We start from the raw sequence: 15243 nt of genomic DNA, 5'->3' as shown, positions 1-15243 counted from the left end.
CCTGACGTAGCGTGACCGGGGCGGGAGGGGAAAGCGCCGGCCATGCTGGGGGCGGGGCCAGAGGTCACCTGATGTGGCCCGAGCTCCTTGGGCGGAGGCGGCGGGGGGGCGGGCGAGAGCGCGTGGCGGGAGGCGTCTTGAGGCGAGGTTGCGTTCGCTTGGCCGAGCGCCGTCGCCTGTCACAGTCTGGTGCCTTCCCACAGAATTTGTGGCGGAGTTCTTCCCAGTGGACGAGAGACGTTTTAACCTGGGAAGTCTTGTGGAGCGCAGGGCAGGCAGGTTTGGGGTTAGTTACGGAGCACTAAATCCTGGGAAGGATGGCTTGTTTTTAGGCAGTGGCGATGTGTGTGTGTGTGGAAACCTGTTTTGTCTTTTATAATAAGTAGGGGCAACTAGTATTTCCTTCGTGCTTACTGCCATGCTAAGTGCTTTTTCTAAACACTCTCCTTTAATCCTGGCAACAACATGAAGAGGAAGACACTCTTTTTATGTCTGTTTTACAAATGAAACACGGAGATTCGGAGACTTGGCCAGGTGACAGCTGTGTGAACCCAGCTCAGCGTCTGAAGCCTTGTTCCTAGCTGCCTTGCCCCAACGCTTCTCCCCTTCTCGTTAGATTCAAGGAGCTTGCTGCTCCCTCCTTGTGCTTTGTTCCTGCCCAGAGACCTAGATCGGCCTTGAGGAGTTTCGTCCCTAAGATAGGAGTTACTTTCTCCGCGAGGAGTCCTTTTCTCATCTGCTAAGCGTGGACTATCCCAGTATTACCCGTCCCTGTTCAACAACAACAACAAAAACGATTTACAATTTACCTGAAGGAAATCCTATGATCCATTTCATTGAGTTAGGATAGTTGTCTGTAAGCTACCTCAAAAGAGATATAGGACATATCCACTGTCCCAACAAGTGAGAAATCTTTTTTTTTTTTTTCAAAACAAGTCTTTTTCAAAACAAGTGAGAAATTGACACACATACCTGTGGTTCTAAAATTTAGGAAACATATTTTAACACTTTTTTGCAGGTATTTCTGAAGAAAAGACTATTAATTTGTACAGTATTTATTTTACAAATCATTAGTTTAATATTCCAGATTTCTTGAAAGACACACCTGTTTTATGTGTGACAAATTTTTTTGCCTTGTGTCTCAAAGATGTACTTTTTTTTTTTTTTTCAAAGATGTACTTTTAATGGAAAAATGTTTCAAAAACCTTTGCTCAAAGGGCAATATGCCCTTTTAAAAATGTTTGGAAGAACGATCAAAATTCCCCACATCAGGCATTTTCAACTCCCAGTTTTATTTATTCGTAGCCATCACTTAATGGCTATTCAGCCAGGAAGCTACCCCCATTTTCCTTTTTAAAAAACCTTGTGCTGGAAAGTCAACAAACCTTTGAGAAGAGGGTGGAACAGTAATTTCCGGGACTTGTGGGCAGTTCCATTCTTTTATCCCTTGACTTTTTGTTTTAATGTAGAATTTCCCTTGTGGCTTCCATCTCTCTTTCTTTTAATTCATTGCCAAGCTCTTCATCTGCCAAATGGACCCAACAAATAATTTAAAACTTAAGTGACTTCAGTTGAGTCATACAAGGAGCTACCGACAGAAGAGGGGGAAGAGAGGTTGGGTAGTGAACTTGGTTTAAACAAATTGAAATTGGGATGATTGTAGGATATACTGGTAAAGAAATCGATAGACAGTTGGATATATATGGGTTGAGCTCAGAAGAGAGATCTAGGCTGCTAATACAAAATTGTCTTTGTGGATATGTTTAGTAATGTGACTTGAAGTTTAAGCTCTTCTCTAAGAAGTAAGAGGAAAGATTTTGGGCAACTCTCTTGGGTCCCCTCCCTCTTTGGGAGCTTTGTATTGCTCAATAAACTTTGCTGCCCACCAAACCTCCCCCAAAAGTAAAAAAAAACAACAAAACCAAACCCCAAAGATTTTATATTCTGATCAGTTGTATTTATAATCATTTATCATCTACCTATAGTATGCACAGTATTATTGTAGACATATGGGGGGTGTTAAAATGATAGTTGGCTTTCTAGAGTCTTATAACCAGAAAGGAGACGTACATTATGTTATTTTAAAGTACCTGTGAGTAAATCCTAGAGAAGTATAGCTGAAGTGATAGGATTGCAAGTAGGAAGGGGAGAATCAAATTAATTGGGAATATCTGGAAAAGCTTAAAGGTTGTGGGGTTTTGAGCTCACTCTTAAAGGACTGATAGAACTTGATCAGGTAGGTGGAGGTAGGAAGAGCATTCTAGACAATAAATAATCTTGAGAAAAGGCTTGGAAATAGAACAACTGTAGTATTTATTTTGGGAACAGAAACCAACAATCATGTCCTTGGGGCATAGGGTTTAAGAAGGTATACAGTTTGAAAAAGGTAGGTAGGATTAAGTTAAAAATACTTTGTAAATAATCAGAGTACTTCAAATGTAAGAATCTCTCTTTCCTTTTCAAACACTTGTTGTCTACTTGGATATGCAGTGAGGCAAATTGTATTTTCTTAAAGCTTAAATTTTGAGGGGTGCCTGGGTGGCTCAGTCAGTTAAATATCTGCCTACGGCTCAGATCATGATCTCAGGGTCTTGGAATCGAGCCCCACGTCAGGCTCTCTGCTCAGCTGGGAGTCTGCTTCTCTCTCTCACTCTCCCTCTGTGCTCTCTCTCTCTCTCAAATAAATAAATAAAATCTTAAAAAAAACCTTAAATTTTGAATACAGTAAAACCTTGTAACCTAGTCAACCTATGAGAGGAGGAGAAGTTATTCCTTCTCCTAATGTGATAGTTATAAAGGGGTGTACTGTACTTGCAATGATACAAACTCTCTTATCACTAGATGAGAAAATCCCACATATGACTAACAGCTGATTTCAGTTTCATTTTAGTATTCGTTCTTAAAGGTTTACATGCCCTTTAATGATAACTTGTTTTCAGTGAAGGAGAAATAAAAGATTCCCAGGATGAAGATTTTCCAGAAGAGACTTTGAGTTAAAGAAGGCTTTTATACTTGACAAGTAAGTCTGTATTTTTTGTGTGTTGAATTTGGTTGACAAATGAAAGTTTGCTAGTTTTTACTACTTCAAACGTCTGCTTTATTACAAAGAGATCATGTACAGTGGACAAAGGTTATGTGTCTTGGTTGCCAGCCAGTTAGCCATGTAGCTGGGTTGACCTCTCAGTGAAGCTGGATTGAAACTGTCCTATTAAGTCAGCAAGTGTCACAAATTCTTTATAAAGTGAAATTTTATAGGTATTATTATTTCTCCTAAGGTGATAATTGGAACAGTGATTAACCGTAGGGAAAGAGATGAACTAGCCTTCATACAAGTTACAGAACTATGTGGTTATTGAAAGAGGTGTGGGCCTTCTTTATGAGAGCTGCTATATTTATTTCCTTGCTGTGTAGTTTTCTTTCCGGTTGGCATTATGTTCTGCTTGACTAAATTAGAAATAGAGATGTTGCCACTTAGTCTATTGAATCTGATGTTTTGCTAATAATGGAATTTCTAAGTTTCTTAGAAATTATTTTTCTCATCTTGTAAATTTATTTCAAAACTGCTAGTGTTTTCCATATCCATGCCAGGTAAAGGAAACTCTCTTTTTGGGGAGAATGGTTAAGAAATATACACATGGAGAGCGCCTGGGTGGCTCAGTTGGTTAAGCGACTGCCTTCAGCTCAGGTCATGATCCCGGGGTCCTGGGATCGAGTCCCGCATCGGGCTCCCTGCTCTGCGGGGAGCCTGCTTCTCCCTCCCCCTGCTTGTGTTCCCTCTCTCGCTGTGTCTCTCTCTGTCAAATAAATAAATAAAATCTTTAAAAAAATATATATATACACATGGAGTGGAGTGCTTAGGTATTATAGTCTGTAGTGTTAAGGAAATTATCTACATTAAAATCAGTTTATTTTATTATTATTATTATTATTTTTTAAAGATTTTATTTATTTATTTGACAGAGAGAGAGACCGCACAAGCAGGCAGAGCAGCAGGCAGAGGGAGAGGGAGAAGCAGGATCCCTGCTGAGCAGAGAGACTGACATGGGGCTTGATTCCAGGATCTGGGATCATGACCTGAGCTGAAGGTAGTCGCTTAACCGGGTGAGCCACCCAGGGACCCCTAAAATCAGTTTACTCATTAGAGATAACTCATCTAAATACCCAATATCTCTAAGCCTCAGTGTTTTGCTCAATAATACCCTTCTCATAGAGATTTGTGAGAATTAAATAAAATGTATGTAAAACACTTCACACATAGTAAACACTCAGCAATGATAGCTACTGTTATTACTATTTTTCCATTATATATGTGATGTTCTTTTCCCTCTCTAGATAGTGAAGCTTAAGAAATTATATTTTTTTAGAATGATATTAGAACAGGACTTGGATGCACATTAAACACATCCAGTATAACCATGGTAAGGAATTTGCCAATATTTTGTAGAACTTTCATTTCTGGAGGACATATTTGAAATATAGTACATTTGATTTTCAAACTAGCTGTTCTTTATATCTGGAAAGCTTTTCCACATGATATCTACATGACTAATTTCATTACTTATATGCCGTCCTCTCAGTGAGTCCTGTCCTGACCATTCAAGACCTGAGCTGAGATCAAGAGTCAGACATTTAACTGACTAAGCCACCCAGGTTCTCTCTGTCCTGAACATTCTAATTAAAATTGCAACTCATGATGTGCCTGTCTCTACTTCCAACTCCTAGGGTTGTTTTTTCCATAGCACTTATCACCTTCCAATATAATATATATATTTTTTAAAGATTTATTTATTTATTTATTTGAGAGAGAGAGAATGAGAGACAGAGAGCATGAGAGGGAGGAGGGTCAGAGGGAGAAGCAGACTCCCTGCCGAGCAGGGAGCCCGATACGGGACTCGATCCAAGGACTCCAAGATCATGACCTGAGCCGAAGGCAGTTGCTTAACCAACTGAGCCACCCAGGCGCCCCCACTATAATATTTAATTCACTTATTTTTATTGTTAATTGACTGTCTTTCTCTGTTCCGATGTAAGTTCCACAAGGGCAGGGATTTTTTTTGTCTGTCATTTGATATATCCCCAAAGCCTAAAAACAGCACATGGTAAGTTCTAAGTAAGTATTTAATTCAATTGAACAGAGCCTTCTGATTAAATCTCATCCTCCTAAACTCCATGCTTATGTTGGGCATGATGTCTTTCATTTTTTTTTATTAACATATAATATGTTATTTGTTTCAGTGTATAGGTCTGTGATTCATCAGTCTTACACAATTCACAGCACTCACCATAGCACATACCCTCCCCAGTGTCCATCACCCAGCCACCCCATCCCTCCCACCCCCCTCCACTCCAGCAACCCTCAGTTTGTTTCCTGAGATTAAGTCTCTTATGGTTTGTCTCCCTCTCTGGTTTCGTCTTGTTTCATTTTTCCCTCCCTTCCCCTACGATCCTCTGTCTTGTTTCTCAAATTCCTCATATCAGTGAGATCATATGATAATTGTCTTTCTCTGATTGTGATGTCTTTCATTTTAAGATAAGAAACTTACCGCATGGAAATTCATGGCCTGCTAGATTGGGAAACTCAGATTTTAAAATTATTTTTTTCCATCCTGTTGGCCACAGCATTCTTGTCAGGAAAAGTAGTGATAGTGAAAATTTTTTTTTTCATTAAGAAGAGTGAAATACCTTTTAATATTATTTTGAAAACTTTTATTTTTATTTTTATTTTTTAAAGATTTATTTATTTATTTATTTGAGAGAGAGAGAATGAGAGAGAGCACATGAGAGGGGGGAGGGTCAGAGGGAGAAGCAGACTCCCTGCCGAGCAGGGAGCCCGATGCGGGACTCGATCCAGGTACTCCAGGATCATGACCTAAGCCGAAGGCAGTCGCTTAACCAACTGAGCCACCCAGGCGCCCTTGAAAACTTTTAAACAAAATACTTATAAGCGGTAAAATGACAAGAACAGTGTAAGTATTATGTTGTGTGAATTTTCAGTAACACTGTCACCTCCTGGTTTTTAAAGTAATAAACATTCTTTATAGAACATGTAGGGTGTTAGTCTACTTGGGCTACCACGACAGAATAACCATAGACTATGTGACTTAAACAACAGAGATATATTTTTTCACAGTTCTGGAGACTAGAAGTTCAACATCAAGGTGCCAGCAGGGTTGGTTTGTTGGAAGACCTCTCTCTTTGGGTTGCCGATGACTGCCTCCTAGCTCTCTTTGGGTTGCAGATGACTGCCTCCTAGCTGCATCCTCACATAGACTCTCCTGTGTGTGTATGGGAGTGTGGGGTGTGGGGGAGGGAGGTCTCTGTTGTCACTTCTTTTTATAAGGATACCAGTCCTATCAGATTAGGGCCCTGTCTTTATTATTCCTTTTAATGTCAGTTACCTCCTTAGAGACCCATCTCAATACAGTCCATTGGCGGTTAGTACTTCAACATAAGAACTTTGGGGGGGGGGGGGCGCCTGGGTGGCTCAGTCGTTAAGCGCCTGCCTTCAGCTCAGGTCATGATCCTAGGGTCCTGGGATCGAGCCCCGCATCAGGTTCCCTGCTCGGCAGGAAGCCTGCTTCTCCCTCTCCCACTCCCCCTGCTTGTGTTCCCTCTCTCACTGTGTCTCTCTCTGTCAAATAAATAAATAAAATCTTTAAAAAAAAAAAAAAGAACTTGGGAGGGAAACAATTCAGTTCACACATATAGAAAAAAATGGAGAAGAGGAAAAAAATTCATCTATAATACCATTAGTTCCCCAGATAAAACTACTGTTAACATTTTTGTATTCCTCCAGTCATATTTCCTTTGTATTTTCAAAGCTTTGCAATCATACCATCATATTTTTTTTATTTAACATCCTTTAAAGTGAAGTCAAAGATTGCAAACTTAGATGCTTATAGGGATCAGGCAGGCCGGCAAGGTATGGTAATGGTAACTAACATTTATTGAGTTCTGTTGGCCAAGTACTTTTCTAGAGGTTTATATGTATTATATATATCATCTTTCTTAGTCTTCCCAACAACCCTATGAGGTATATGCCATTATTATTTCCATATTTCAAGTGAAGGAAAATAAGGCATAGGGAAGTAAAGAACATGTTTGAAGACACACAGCTAGTAGGTAGCTATAGTAGCATTGAGACTCAGTTGCTGAAATGACTGCAATGGGGTGGCTGGCTACTGTGGTGAACTTGAGAGCGCATGCCCCACCTAGGAGGCATCCACTGCTCATGGAGGAATGTTAGTTAGTCTAGTGTAGCAGATCTTTCAGTTTTTTGATAGCAGTGAAAAATCTGTATTTTAATATGAAATATTGGCAATTAGGAAAATTAAAAAAACACTGTTGAATCAAACATTTTTTTTTAAGCTTTGAGACATTTTATTATAAAAAGCTGGTACTCTTAAACATAAACTAATAGGAACTTAAAATTCATTGCACATTTACTTCATTTTTTAGCTTGACCTTGTGGTAAATCTTTAGCTTCATTGATTTTGGCTGCTATATAAGGAGATCCTTCCTTGTTTGGGTGATTAAAAAGCATAATTTGTAGACGACCAGCTCTTATGTTTCCTTTATTGGTAGTAGAGCTTACACCTGCTGTTAATGCTGCCTCTTGTTTTGGCATTTTGTGTTCAAACCCACCTCTGTAATAGCTGCCACTGAAGGCAGATTTTGGTAGACTTTGAAAACTTGTTTTTCTTGAAGCTCCATATGCTTCATGGCTTGCAAAACATAACAGCCTGCAAATCCTACAGTGGTAATGGTCAGTCCATTTGTTACCAGTGTACTGCTCATGGCTCTGGCTTGGCTTCCCTGCATCCACAGAGAGTTTTATCCCAGCCCAGAGGCTGCAGCCACCAATTCCATGCCTCTACCAGAAAGCACCACTGGCAGGTACAAAGGGCCCAGACACAAGCACCCCAGGAAATATGGGAACAGCTGCTACGTCAGGCAGATCTTGCATGTAGATTGCATTCAGCCCACATTTATAAAATAGAGGTCACTATAGTAATACCTGTCTCCTAAATTTGATGTAAGATTTAAGATTTTATTTATTTGAGAGAGAGAGAGAATGAGAGAGAGAGAGCACATGAGAGGGGGGAGGGTCAGAAGGAGAAGCAGACTCCCTGCCGAGCAGGGAGCCCGATGCGGGACTCGATCCTGGGACTCCAGGATCATGACCTGAGCCGAAGGCAGTCGCTTAACCAACTGAGCCACCCAGGCGCCCTGATGTAAGATTTAAATGGGGGTATTTTATGTATAAGGTTTAGTTTAATGCCTGGCACATAGTGCTAAGTAAATGTTAGCTAACACTTTGTCCAGTCTTTGAAATTCTTTAAAAGTATCACTTACTATTGTTTTTATTTTAAGAGACTGTGTAAGTAATATATGGGTACATGTCTTTTGTAAAAAATTCCAACAATATAAAAGAATAATTAATTACAAGATTGAAGTTGCATTTGCTTTCCACTCCCAACTTCCTTCCTCTCTCTGTATATAATTAAAAACCCATAAATGCTGTATTTATCCTTCTGGCACTTGTTTTTTTTTTTCATTTAATACATTTTGGAGATCTTCTGAGGTCAGTTTATACAAAACTGCTTCATTCTTTTTAAAGGTTGTGTGGTGTATTCTTTACTATGGTATACCATATTTTATTGAACGAGGTCTCATTTGTCATTTAGGTAGTTTTCAACTTTTTGCTATTATAAAGAAGGTTTTGCAAAGAGTATATATCTTTGTACACATTTGTGACTATTTCTCTAGGCTTGATTCTTAGTTGGAATTGCTGAATCAAAACCATATTAAGTTAACTTTAGAGAATACACTTATGGTTACCAGAGGGGATGTGGTTGGGTGGGTGGGTGAAATATAAGTAAAGGAGATTGAGGAGTGCACTGGTGATGAGCACTGGGTGTTGTATGGAAGTGTTGAATCACTATATTGTACATCTGAAATTAATATCAAACTGTATGTAAACTAACTGGAATTAAAGTAAAATTTAAAGACTATATTAAGAATTTTCACAGCTATTGCACCTTTGTTAATTGTTTTTTTAGTAGCTTGTAATATTCCATTTTGTGAATCTACCATTATTTACCAATTCCTTATGTTGACGCAGATTGTTTCTAATTTTTTGCCGCTGTAGATGGACCTGTCATAAATATCTTTGTTAGTAGGTTATGGTTTTTAAAAGGTAAGTAGTCTGAGAGGAAGTTTTCAACTAATAAGTATATTACTGAGGCTTTACTCTCCCAAAACTATTATAAGAACTATATTTAGTGGTAATATATTATTTTTATTATTTATTTTATTTTATTTTATTTTTTTAAGATTTTATTTATTTATTTGACAGAGAGAGAGACAGCAAGAGCAGGAACACAAGCAGGGGGAGTGGGAGAGGGAGAAGCAGGCCTCCCGCCGAGCAGGGAGCCCGATGTGGGACTCGATCCCAGGACCCTGGGATCATGACCTGAGCCGAAGGCAGACGCTTAACGACTGAGCCACCCAGGCGCCCCGGTAATATATTATTTTTAGAAAAAGTAGAGGTTTGATAAAATCATGGCCTAGGGTTTTTAATATTATACTCAAGATTTTTAGAATCTTTTATATATGTTTCATTTTAGGTGTTGTCATCTGTAATGAAGATCATTGAAAAACAGAAGATTAACTAAAGTCTTGTAACATTGGACCTGGATAGGAGATTTAGAAAAGAAAATTAAAATTAGTCACTTTGGTTTTAGTGTTTCAATTTCATAATATTTATTCTTCTGAATAAGTTTAGGGAGTAGAAATTAAAATTCAGGGTTATAGTAGCAGATGCACTAATATTCTTTTTCTTTCTTTCTTTCTTTTTTTTTTTGTATGGAGAACAAAGTAGATAACCAAGAACTATAGTGATTCATAATGAAATACACTAAATTGAATTTTATGTTGTCAGTTCTTGGCATTATAATCTATATAACTGATTTAATTGTGGACATCTGGGTATCTGTCAGGTTTTTCTATGAAGGACAAAATGTTTTTGGTATTTTAACAGTAAGCTTTATGCTCTTTGGAACATTTGTGGTGCAGTGTTTTAGTTATTCTTGGTTCAAGGCTGATTTAAAGAAAGCAGGCCAAGAAAATCAGCATTGTTTTCTTCTACTTCATTGCTTGCAAGGAGGAGTTTTTACAAGGTGAGCATACACTTTTGATCATTAACATTATTTTTCTTTTATGCAAACAGAAACTATCTTTCTGTATTTGGGTAGTCAAATGTACGAAGTTCCCCTATTTGCATGTAGCACAAAGGTTACTTGCTCTTCACTATCAGTGCTTATATGAGTCATTGCTGTACTGTTAGAATTTTCCAGGTTCATTGATAGATGTTTTAATTTACCTTGGGGCACCTGGGAGGCTGAGTTGGTTAAGCATCCAACTCTTGATTTTGGCTCAGGTCATGATCTCAGGGTTGTGGGATCCAGTCCTGCATTGGGCTTGGCTCAGTGTGAAGTCTGCTGCCCCCCACCTCCCTGCCTTCCCCACTTGCACACGCACACACATGAGCTCTTGTGTGCTCTCTTTCTCTCAAATAAAATCTTAAAGAATGTTTTTTTAAAATTTCAATTCAATTAATATATAACGTATTATCAGTTTCAGAGGTAGAGTTCAGTGATTCATCAGTCTTATATAATACCCAGTGCTCATTACGTCATGTGTCCTCCTTAATGTCCATCACCCCATAATCCTATTCCCCCATCCCCGCCCCCTCCAGCAACTCTGTTTCCTGTGGTTAAGAGTCTCTTATGGTTTGTCTTCCTCTCTGGCTTTGTGTTGTTTTATTCTTCCCTCCCTTCCCCCATGATCTTCTGTTTTTTTTCTCTCTCTTTTTTTTTTAAAGATTTTATTTATTTGACAGAGAGCGAGAGAATGAGTGAGAGAACACAAACAGGGGGAGCGGCAGGCAGAGAGAGAGGGAGAAGCAGGCTCCCTGCTGAGCAAGGAGCCCAATGTGGGACTCGATCCCAGGACCCTGGGATCATGACCTGAGCTGAAGGCAGCCGCTTAACCGACTGAACCACCCAGAGCCCTTTTTTTCTCTTAAATTGCAAATTTGAGTGAGATCATATAATTGTCTTTTCTGATTGACTTATTTTGCTTAGCATAATACCGTCTAGTTTCATCCATGTTGTTGCAAATGGCAAGATTTCGTTTTTTTTTTTTTTAAGATTTTATTTATTTATTTATTTGAGAGAGAGAGAGAGACAGCATGAGAGGGGAGAGGGTCAGAGGGAGAAGCAGGCCCCCCGCCAAGCTGGGAGTCTGAAGTGGGACTCGATCCCAGGACTCTGGGTTCATGACCTGAGCCGAAGGCAGTCGCTTAACCAACTGAGCCACCCAGGGGCCAAGATTTCTTTTTTTTTGATGGCTGCATAATATTCCATTGTGTATATATATATGTATATATATATATATATATATACCACATCTTCTTCATTCATCTGTTGATGGACATCTTGGCTCTTTCCATAGTTTGGCTATTGTGGACATTGCTGCTATAAACATTGGGGTGCAGGTGTCCCTTTGAATTAAGTTACTTTTTCTGATATGTACTTACTTTTTGTGGTGGGGGAATGATTCATTTCTGTGTCTTATGAATCTTTTATCTTCTATTTTATATTCCAAATCTGATTATGTAAATGTAGTTTATCACTTGCAACTCTGATAGAGCACTTAATTTTTTAAGTTACTTATACCATTGATTTAACTAGAGAAATTTTTACTGTAATAATGCAGTAGCCATGTGGTTAATTAGGTACAGAATCATTTGCAGAACTAAAAATAACCTTAAGAATCATTTTGTTCAGGGATGCCTGCATGGCTCAGTCAGTTAAGCGTCTGCCTTCGGCTCAGGTTATGATCCCAGAGTCCTGGATTGAGTCCCACGTTGGGCACCTTGCTCAGCAGGGAGCCTGCTTCTCCCTCTGCCTGCTGCTCCCTCTGCTTGTGTGCTCTCTCCCTCTCTCTCTACAAATAAATAAAATCTTAAAAAGAATTATCTTGTTCAAAACCTTATTTTATAGTTAAGCTAGGAATCTAGGTCCTGAGAATTCTATGATTTTCCATATGTGTAATTTCATCGACTTTTTCATTATTAAGGCAGTTAATTCTATTAAAAGCAATATATATATTATAAATAAAGGGAAAAATAAAGACAAATATTAATGGGATAACCTATTGTTTTGTTACAGTCAGATTTTGAATTTGGGCTATTTTAACCGCCATCTTTCTTGAGAGGTATTTTAGAGACTATAGAATTCTAATGAGTAGTTATTTTGTCTCTGCATATTATATTCTCTTGGTTTCCATTGTTGATTTTCAGTGATTAGATATCAGTCTTACTGCTGTTCTTTTACTTTATTTTTTTAATTTAAAAATTTTTATTTTTTTTATTTTTAATTTTTTTTAAAGATTTTATTTATTTATTTGAGAGAGAGAGAATGAGAGACAGAGAGCATGAGAGGGAGGAAGGTCAGAGGGAGAAGCAGACTCCCTGCTGAGCAGGGAGCCCGATGCGGGACTCGATCCCGGTACTCCAGGATCATGACCTGAGCCGAAGGCAGACGCTTAACCAGCTGAGCCACCCAGGCGCCCTAAAAATTTTTATTTTTTAAAAGGTTATTTATTTGAGAGAGAGTGTGAGAGAGAACGAGAGATCATGAGCAAGGGGGAAAGGTAGAGGGAGAAGCAGACTCCCACCTGAGCAGGGAGCCTGATGTGGGACTTGGCCCCAGGACCCTGGGATCATGACCTGAGCAGAAGGCAGACACTTAACCAACTGAGCACCCAGGTGCTTACTGCTCTTCTTTTAAAATTATTTTATCTTTTTTTTTTTTTTTTTTACTCTGGTTGCTTTTAGGATTTTTTCCTTATATTTGGGTTTCTACAGTTTCTGAATATCTAGGTGTAGATTTATTTTTCTTGCTTGGGATTTGCTGGTCTTCTTAATTCTGTGGATTATTATCTTCCATCAGTTCTGCACAATTCTCAGCCATTATCTTTTCTAATGTTTTCTTTACTACATTTCCTTCTGGGACTCCAAGCAAATATAAGTTAGATCTCACACTATCTAACATGAATGTTGCATGTTAGATGTTTTGAATTTTTATTTTTTGACTCTCTGCGGTACATTCTGTGAAAGTTTTTCATGACTTTTTTTTTTTTTATTTCACTAGTACTTTCTTTCACTGTGGCCAAAATGTTATTACATCATACCACTGAGTTTTATTTTATTTTTTAATTTTTATTTTATTTTATTATTTTTTAATTTAAATTCAAGTTAGTTAACATATAGTATAGTATTGGTTTCAGGAGTAGAATTTAGTGATTCATCACTTACATATAACACCTAGTGCTCATCACAAAAATGCCCTCCTAATACCCATCACCCATTTAACCCATTCCCTCACCCACCTCCTCTGCAGCAACCCTCAGTTTGTTCTCTATAGTTAAGAGTCATTTATGGTTTGCCTCCCTCTCTATTTTTATCTTATTTTTCCTTCCCTTCCCCTATGTTCATTTGTTTGGTTTCTTAAATTCCACATGTGAGTGAAATCATATAATATTTGTCTTTCTCTTACTTATTTCACTTAGCATAATACACTCTAGTTCCATCCATGGCACTGAAAATGGCAAGATTTCATTCTTTTTGATGGCTAAGTAATATTCCATTATATATGTATATATATGCACACACACAATGGAATATTTTTTATATATATATATGTGTATACACACAGACACACACACACACACACACACTTCTTTACCCATTCATCAGTTGATGGCCATTTGGGCTCTTTCCCTAATTTAGCTATTGTTGATAGTGCTGCTATAAACGTTGTGGTGCATGTTCCCCTTTGACTCAGCATTTTTGTATCTTTGGGTAAATACCTACTAGTGTAATTGGTGGGTTGTAGGGTAGTTCCATTTTTACCTTTTTGAGGAACTTTCATACTATTTTCCAGAGTAGCTGCACCAGTTTGCGTTCCCACCAACAGTGCGAAAGTGTTCCCCTTTCTCTGCATCTTTGCCAAGATCTGTTGTTTTCTGAGTTATTAATTTTAGCCATTCTGACCTGTGTGAGGTTGTATCTCATTGTGGTTAATCACTTAATGAGAAGTGATGTTGAGCATTTTTTCATGTGTCTGTTGGCTATTTGTATGTCTTCTTTGGAGAAATGTTTGTTCATGTCTTCTGCCCATTTCTTAACTAGATTATTTTTTGGGTGTTGATTTTGATGAGTTCTTCATAGATCCTGGATGTTGGCCCATTATCAGATATGTCATTTGCAAATCTCTTCTCTCATTCCGTTGATTGCCTTTTAGTTTTTTGAGTGTTTCCTTCACTGTGCAGACACTTTTTATCTTGATGAGGTCTCAATAGTTCATTTTTGCTTTGCTTTTGCTTCCCTTGGCTCCAGAGATGTGCTAGTAAGAAGTTGCTGCAGTCAAGGACATAGAGGTTGCTGCCTGTTTTCTCCTCTAGGATTTTGATGGTTTCCTGTCTTACATTTAGGTCTTTCATCCATTTTGAATTTATTTTTGTATTTGGTATAAGAAAATGGTCCAGTTTCTTTCTTCTGCATGTAGCTGTCCAGTTTTCCCAATACCATTTGTTGAAGAGATGGGTCTTTTTTTCTATTGGACATTTCTTTCCTGCTTTGTTGAAGATTAGTTGGCCATATAGTTGGGGGTCCATTTCTGGGTTCTCTATTCTGTTCCATTGATCTCTGTGTCTGTTTTTGTGCCAGTACCATACTGTCTTGATGATTACAGTTTTGTAATACAGCTGGAAGTCTGGGATTGTGATACTTCCTGTTTTTCTTTTCTTTTTTCAACATTACTTTAGCGATTTGGGGTCTTTTCTGGTTCCATACAAATTTTAGGTTTGTTCTGGTTCTGTGAAAAATGCTGGTGTTATTTTGATCAGGATTGCTTTGAATATGTAGATTGCTTTCAGTAGGGCGCCTGGGTGGCTCAGTCGGTTAAGCGTCTGCCTTCGGCTCAGGTCATGATCCCGGAGTCCCGGGATCGAGTCCCGCATCGGGCTCCCTGCTCAGCGGGGAGTCTGCTTCTCCCTCTGACCCTCCCTCCTCTCATGCTCTCTCTCTCTCAGTCTCTCTCTCAAATAAAAAAAAAAAATCTTTAAAAGATTGCTTTCAGTAGTATAGACATTTTAATGATATTTGTTCTTCCA

The 15243-nt window shown here is 38.5% G+C and overlaps 1 protein-coding gene and 1 pseudogene across 7 annotated transcripts in view; one reads left to right on the top strand and one right to left on the bottom strand.

The window, feature by feature from the left end:
* XKR9 (XK related 9) overlaps positions 1-15243 on the top strand; it is a 93105-nt gene that overhangs the window by 45792 nt on the left and 32070 nt on the right. Inside the window, exons 1-4 of one of the 7 annotated variants that reach the window (XM_045896408.3) lie at positions 134-286; positions 2940-3019; positions 9359-9522; positions 9630-10181. The exons of the other annotated variants lie outside the window; for them this stretch is intronic. Coding sequence (XP_045752364.1) covers positions 9910-10181 — 272 coding nt within the window. The 5' untranslated portion in view covers positions 134-286; positions 2940-3019; positions 9359-9522; positions 9630-9909. Of the gene's footprint in view, positions 1-133; positions 287-2939; positions 3020-9358; positions 9523-9629; positions 10182-15243 lie in introns of those variants that run through there. 7 annotated transcript variants of the gene reach the window in all.
* LOC123858990 (mitochondrial import inner membrane translocase subunit TIM14-like) lies at positions 7448-7797 on the bottom strand (annotated as a pseudogene).

Source organism: Mirounga angustirostris, unplaced genomic scaffold (assembly GCF_029215605.1).
Source record: "Mirounga angustirostris isolate CCGP_5_RB_7025 unplaced genomic scaffold, mMirAng1.0.hap1 SCAF_4, whole genome shotgun sequence".
Classification (NCBI taxonomy): domain Eukaryota; kingdom Metazoa; phylum Chordata; class Mammalia; order Carnivora; family Phocidae; genus Mirounga; species Mirounga angustirostris.
Note: the sequence above shows the minus strand (reverse complement) of the source record. Positions and strands in the feature narration are given on the sequence as shown.